At 41.7% G+C, this 7,207-nt stretch overlaps 1 protein-coding gene across 7 annotated transcripts in view; it reads left to right on the forward strand.

The window, feature by feature from the left end:
• The first annotated feature begins 786 nt into the window (after positions 1-786).
• The window catches only part of ACBD5 (acyl-CoA binding domain containing 5), a 37,010-nt gene continuing 30,589 nt past the window's right edge, over positions 787-7,207 (forward strand). For 2 of the 7 annotated variants that reach the window (XM_007113667.4, XM_007113670.4), the window contains exons 1-3: positions 874-1,082; positions 2,176-2,344; positions 5,879-5,999. In XM_007113667.4, coding sequence (XP_007113729.1) covers positions 1,050-1,082; positions 2,176-2,344; positions 5,879-5,999 — 323 coding nt within the window. In that variant the 5' untranslated portion in view covers positions 874-1,049. The other 5 variants (XM_007113668.4, XM_007113671.3, XM_007113672.4 and 2 more) reach the window with 4 other exon arrangements.

The following is a 7,207-nucleotide window of genomic DNA, read 5'->3' on the forward strand; positions in this document are numbered from 1 at the left end:
GGCAGAAAAATTCTTATTCATCATAACTTAAAGACCAATGTACTGTAAATTCGCTTATTACATAAGCTTAATGAACAGTTGCTAAAATGAAGTCCTAGATACGAAATGAATACCCAAGCCCTCTGATAAGTATGCACGACTGACTGGAACTGAAAAGGATATATAATAAAAGAGCAAGGAAAGAGTAGAGGAAGCGGTAGATAGTAAACACATAAAATCTCCCTAGTTGGACACTGTTAGTTTCTTACACTCTGGTGTCCTGGAAAAAGTCCAAGATATAAAGCAAGAGTTTTTTGCATTGACTGACTCCTGGCTCTGTCTACTTCCTCCTGTACTAACTGCTACTTGACCTTGGGCAAATGAGTTAATATGGTTCAATTTCCTCATTGACAAACACCCTACAGCGTTTTTGGAATACATGTTATGTGCTTGGCAAGTATCAGGCACTCAGTAAACCGTAGTTTTAATTACCTGGACGGTAATCTAACAGCACACGATCTCAAAGTTAGTAAGCATCAGGAGCAAGAAATAAGACCCCAGTTCTCCGACTCCAGTCCAGTCCCACCGGGATACCTCTGAAAGGCACCACTTAGTGTCTATCCCCTTGGCTGGAAGCGGATGTGGTGTTTTGAGGTAGCACAAAGTGCGACGCAGCAGGAAGGCGGGATTTCCGTCGCAACGGCTCCAGCATCTGCGGGACAGAGACAACGAACCGGAACAGGTGGGAGGAACGCCCGCCTCCAGAGGGAGGTGTCCGGAAGCGCCTGGAGCGGGGACTACATTTCCCACAAGCCCGCGGGGCAGGGCGAGGGGCGGGCGTCGGGGACCTTACCGGACAGGCCTTGCCCGGCAATACCAAGGTAAATGCCGGCACTGCGGCTACAAGGGAAAAGTAACTTAGAGTCTGCGCCTAGATTTTGACTAGTCACCCTCCTAACCCATCCCGAACTGACAAAGGGACCTGGCGACTTTGGGATTTCCGGACCGCAGGACTCCACACCCAGAACCTATAGCAGTACCCCCGCGTTGGGCCTGGGGGCGCTTCCTAGATGCCTGAGGACGCGGGGCGATGTGCTAGAAAGGTGAAGGCCCAGGGTACCTCTTTCTAGGGTTGATGATCCGTACTGGTCCCTCGTTCGCCCCTCCCCCACGCCCTGTCGCCCATTAGCTCGAGCTGGAGCTGTACGGAGCCCGGATCCCTGGGGATCGAAGTCGGGGGTGGTGCAAGGGAAGGTGCTCTCCCTCCCCCCGCCCAGTCTAAGTAGCGGGCAACCTCCCCTCTCCTTTGGTTGTTGCTCGGACGTCCTTGTCGCGGGGCGGCTAAAGCTGTCGAAGACCTGCGAGCCAAGCACTGCTAAGCACCTCCATCCAGCATCCCTAATCCTTTCATCTACCCTTTCGGGTGTTAGGAAGATTGCCGCTGGAGAGGCTAAGTAACTTGCCCTAGGTCGCAGAACTTAAATGGCAGAACTTAAGGTTCGCACCAGGCCTCTCTGGATCTAAACCTCTTTGCTTAAGTCCCATCACCTTTCTCAAACCTTAACCTAAGAGAGGACAGGCGCTGGGGACCACAGTCATTTTTTTGCCCAGCGGTGCCCACACGCGCTGCAACCCCGCCTCGGCTGCCCTGGCGCCGACACATCGGTCGGGCCTGTTCAAACAGCGAGCCGGGGGCCCTCCGCCGATCCATCTCGCTGCTCTTTTCCGCTTTCTCTGGCCCTTTTCCAGGGACAGACAGACGGCGCGCGTCATCGCCAAGGCTGCTGGGCGGGTGGGTGGAGTTTGCTGCGCGGCGACGGTGGCGGTAGCGAGTGGGTCCCCCCAAGACTCTGGGGCGGGGCTGCGGGGAGGGCGCGGACCGACAGACGGACCTCGCCGGGATGGGGGGTGTGGCCGCTCCTCCAGGGTCCTGCGGGTGGGTCAGTGGCACAGCGACCACCAGTGCCCGGGGCCCCTCCGCCTTCTGCTAGAGATGCTCTTCCTCTCGGTGAGTTGTTTTTCTGTCTGGGCGGCCCGGCCTCCCCAGCCTAGGTCACGCCCCGGGGAGGAGGAAGAAGCCGGGCCATCTCAGACTGTGTGGCCTGGATAGGGCAGGGCCGCGGGGAACTGACTAGCTGCGCTCCGGGTCCTCCTCCCTTTGGGCATGTTGATACGCGGCTGCGCTCCATGTTCCAGTTTCATGCAGGCTCCTGGGAAAGCTGGTGCTGCTGCTGCTGCCTGATTCCAGCCGACAGACCTTGGGACCGGGGCCGGCTCTGGAGGCTGGAGATGGCGGACACGAGATCCGTGCATGAAACCCGGTTTGAGGCGGCGGTGAAGGTGATCCAGAGTTTGCCGAAAAATGGTACGTGCACTTGGGCCCGGCTGGACAAGCCTTCTGCAGAGGCTTGAGGCCCCAGTTTCTGAATCTCACCTCCTTTAGCCTTCTTTCTGCTTCTAGTCTTGTTATTTAACCTACTTCTTTTTTTGCGTTGAAAAGGCATGTAATTTAAGGGGAGGTGTCGGATGGGAATTAATTGCCTGCTGATCTTTCAAGCCTGAGACAAATGTATTATCCAGATTTTAAGCAGTTTATATTGTTGTCGAAAAGAAAAGTCCCTTAATGACTGCGGATTTGGGTATGTTTTTAAAAAATCTGGGATGGGGATGCCTAGGGCCGCATGCTCATAAAGTCTACTTTTTGAAAACTTTTGATATGAAGGGAAAGAAAGGAAAGAACAACTATATTCATTTGTAAAACGATTTCTCTTATTTAAAAAGTACATATATATTTACTACTTAAAAAAAAAACCTGTTCTATGGTCCTAGTGTTCTCTTTTTCATACTCATTTGGGACCTTTGCAATTTGGGTGAAAAGTCATTGGAGCTGTTCTTTCATATTTAACCTGTCGTTTCTCTGGCTTCTGTCAAGATTTTTCTCTTTATCGTTGGTTTTGAGCAGTTTGATTATGATCTGTCTTGGTATGGTTTTCTTCATATTAATGCTGTTTGGGGTTTTGCAGAGCTTTCTGAATTTGTAATTTTATGTCTTTGACAAATATTGGGAAGTTTAAGGCCGTTATTCAAATATTTTTTCAGTGGAGAGGCTTGGAAAGGGGGAATTTGACTTTTCACTTCATATCTTTCTGCAATAAACGTGTATTTTTCCACAATAAACGTGTATTTTTTTTTTTTTTTTTGCGGTACGCGGGCCTCTCACTGTTGTGGCCTCTCCCGTTGCGGAGCACAGGCTCCGGACGCGCAGGCTCAGAGGCCATGGCTCACGGGCCCAGCCGCTCCGCGGCATGTGGGATCTTCCCGGACCGGGGCACGAACCCGTGTCCCCTGCATCAGCAGGCAGACTCTCAACCACTGCGCCACCAGGGAAGCCCAAACGTATATTTTTTTTAATGATACTATCATTGTGCCAGAGTGTAAAACTAACTAAATATAACACTAATATATTAACTATAGTATTTAATGTCATGTTCCCTATTTTCATTAATTATCATTTGGCTAAGTAATGAATGTTCCATACCATTAACAAACATTCATTAAGTGCAGATACAAAAGGTTTTGAAAACAAATATACACAAAATAGCTTTCCTTTTGTAATCTCAAACACGAAATTGGAGGAGGACATGTGAGGGATTGAAAGAAAAGAGTGAATGAACAAAATGTAGAGAAATAACATAGGAACTTATTTAGGTATTGATTTTTTTAATGTCTGATGAAGAGAGTTTACAGGAAGGCATGATTCTAAGTTTTGTTTAAATGGTACCTTCATCCTTACTTCTAAACCACACGTTTTTATATTTTTTGAAAATTGATAGAGCTAGACTTGATAGTTTGCTATCTTTGCTGACACCATATATCACTTATTAGAAAACCCATGTAAGTGTAAATACAATTTGTGTTTATATAACATTTAAGAAGGTATTGCCAAGTTAAGAACCTCTGCCAAAGGGCAGCTGGGTGGGGCAATGTTCAGTACTGTACTATTATCTCCTGAAGCTAAATTGATAATAATTGAAGCAGAAGTATTGTTATAATGAATCATTAAATAGTTTTATAGTAAAACTTTTAAGTTGTGTCATCTGTCCTGGATTATTTTGCAAATATTCTTATAGTTTTTTTGTTGCTTGTTGCTTAATCTTTATCTATGGCATAAAGTTATAATGAATCCTATAGCACCTATGTTTGGTATGCCCTTGACCTTTAGAAATTTATTTTCCTATATAATGTTTTAAACACATACATAGCAAATGTATTGGGTTGGCCAAAAAGTTTGTTCAGGTTTTTCTGTAAGATGTTGTGTGTGAGAACCTTGAGGACAGAGACTATACTTTATCTAGTGTCTTATACACAGAATATATTCAATATATGTTATTAGTTTTTTCTCTAACCTAATGTATATGTTACTCACCTTAACCAATAAACTTTTAAATCTCAGTTGATTGACTTACTGAAGCTATTATGAGATGAGGCTTTTGATGTTTTAATTTTAGGTTTGTGTCATTTAAATAGGTAACCATTTTTAACTATAGTTTCTCCATTTTTTTCCCCTCTGCTATATAAAGACTATATCATTGAAACACTGTAGCTAATGGATACTCCTAAATGAGCATATAGTGTGTAGATAATTTATTATTGTGATTTTGGAATTAATTATTCACTCCTGGCCAAACCTGAAACACCAGCTCTCAGCTTGTCTGTGTTGTAATTTTCACAATGTTTATAAACTACTAGCTTTTGATTACTACATATTATCAGATTATTATGCAATCTATGAAGTTTTAAAAACATCTTTTTTCAGTTTTAATTTTTGTTTTCATAATAAATTTTGGAACAAAAGTAATGCACAATAAATGTAAATTTTTTTAAAATGCAAATAAGCAAAAAAGAAACTAGAAGAAATCTATATGCCTATGACAGCGATATCTATCGTCTTTTAACATTTTGACATGTTTCCTTCTACTCTGCTTTTTAAGTATATAAGTACTTATTTTGTAAAAATGGATTGTGCTGTATATGCTGTTTTAAACTGCTGTTTAACTCTCATTTTATAGTAGATCTTGAAACTTTTCTCATGCTTTTTTTATATTTTTCTACAGTAAAATTTTTAAGGGTGGTAGTTATAAATAATGCCATAATTTATGTATATCATAATTATTTAGCCAGTTAGTTATTATAAAACATTTATATTCCAATTTTTCTCTCTCATTAAGAGTATTGCAACTTATAGCACTTGTTCGAACAATTTGAAAACTTTAAACATAAAAAAGTTTATTGATAAGCTAGAAACATGTGAAGACTGATCCTCAAAAAATTGGCATGTCCAAAACTATGGAGGTAGGAAGTGAGAAATCTATTTTATCTTGGATTAATTCTTTTTCTACCACAGTACACACTGGTTGGCTTTAGCCAAAGTTCCTAATCCCCTGAGAAATCGGAAATTTGGCCAAGAGAAGTTGAATTTCTTACTGTTGCAGTTTTATTAAGCAGAGTATACATTTAACTTTCATTTGTGCTAGTCAGTGTGGTTTGGCACAATTTTTTAATAGAAATACCTTATTATAGTTGCATGATACAGTTATTCTATATTTTAATTTTTTTTTTAAAAAATGACATTTGCCAGTTATTTTGGTTACATCTACAACACGTTTATTCGTTTATTCTCTTATTTATTGAACTATGTTAGGCGTTGTTATTAAAGTGTAAAATCTCAGAGTTTTTTCAAATCAAAGAAATAAACTGAGCCATAACTTTTGTTTCTGTAAAATAAGAATAAATTGTCTCAACTATTAATGAAATATTAAAAAATCACTGTTAGTAAGCTAAGCATTAGCTCATCAATTGTGTTCTCCAAGTGATCTTACTTAATGTATGTTTCCAATAGGTTCATTCCAGCCAACAAATGAAATGATGCTCAAGTTCTATAGCTTTTATAAGCAGGCAACTGAAGGACCCTGTAAACTATCAAGGCCTGGATTCTGGGATCCTATTGGAAGATATAAATGGTAATTTTATGTAGAGAGCTATGAAAGAATTTTGAGTTTAATGACATAATTATCATATGACTGTTACTTATGTGGTTATGGATTCTGTGCACAAAGTATTCTAGGTACTGGATACATTTTTATCCTCTATGTGCTCTTTTTTTTTTTTTAAACAAAATTTTTTTTTTTTAAATAAATTTCTTTATTTTTCGTTGCGTTGGGTCGTCATTGCTACACGTGGGCTTTCTCTAGTTGCAGTGAGTGGGGGCTACTCTTTGTTGCGGTGCACGGGCTTCTCTTGTTGTGGAGCATGGGCTCTAGGCACGCGGGCTTCAGTAGTTGTGGCACGCGGGCTCAGTAGTTGTGGCTCACGGGCTCTAGAGTGCAGGCTCAGTAGTTGTGGCGCACGGGCTTAGTTGCTCCGCGGCATGTGGGATCTTCCTGCACCAGGGCTCGAACCTGTGTCCCTTGCATTGGCAGGCGGATTCTTAACCACTGAGCCACCAGGGAAACCCCCTCTGTGTGCTCTTAACACAATTTCACACAAATAGGAAGGTCTTGGGGAAGAAAAGAAGACAATAAAACCAAAAGATGTAGATTTATCAAAGATATAGAAGCATTTTCAATTAGTGTTTCCTTTTATGGAGTTTGTTCTTTTTATTATGCCAAGAATAAGTCCCAAACTACATTAAAGAAACAACAGACTCTCCTGCCTCTTTTACCTGCCAAGAAGAGTTACCTCTTGCTTGTCAGCTGACCTTGTTTGCTTTGAGCCGTTGAGATAATAAATAACTAGGAACATGACTCAGGTTCTGCCTTACTTTTTCTCTAAGCTGTCACTCCTGTCCCACTGTACTTGAATAGAAATTTCATTTTTAATGTATTTAATAGAATCACAAAATACCTCTGCCATGTTTCCAGTTGACTAACATTTGATGTTCTTAAACACTATTGAAGAGGTGACAAATGTCTAACAGGATGTCTGATGTCTAACATGACCATACGTCATGTACGTCAGGAACAGAGTGTGCTAATTGGCAGAGTAAGTCTTTAAGAGCCACATGTTTTGATGGCTAAGTTTCTTCACCCTGCATTGGAAGTCCTTAAACTCCTTTGAGGATTTCTTTCTTTTTTTTTTTTTAACATCTTTATTGGAGTATAATTGCTTTACAATGGTGTGTTAGTTTCTGCTGTATAACAAAGTGAATCAGCTATACATACACATACAT

The sequence above is a fragment of the Physeter macrocephalus genome, chromosome 11, assembly GCF_002837175.3.
Source record: "Physeter macrocephalus isolate SW-GA chromosome 11, ASM283717v5, whole genome shotgun sequence".
NCBI classification, from domain to species: domain Eukaryota; kingdom Metazoa; phylum Chordata; class Mammalia; order Artiodactyla; family Physeteridae; genus Physeter; species Physeter macrocephalus.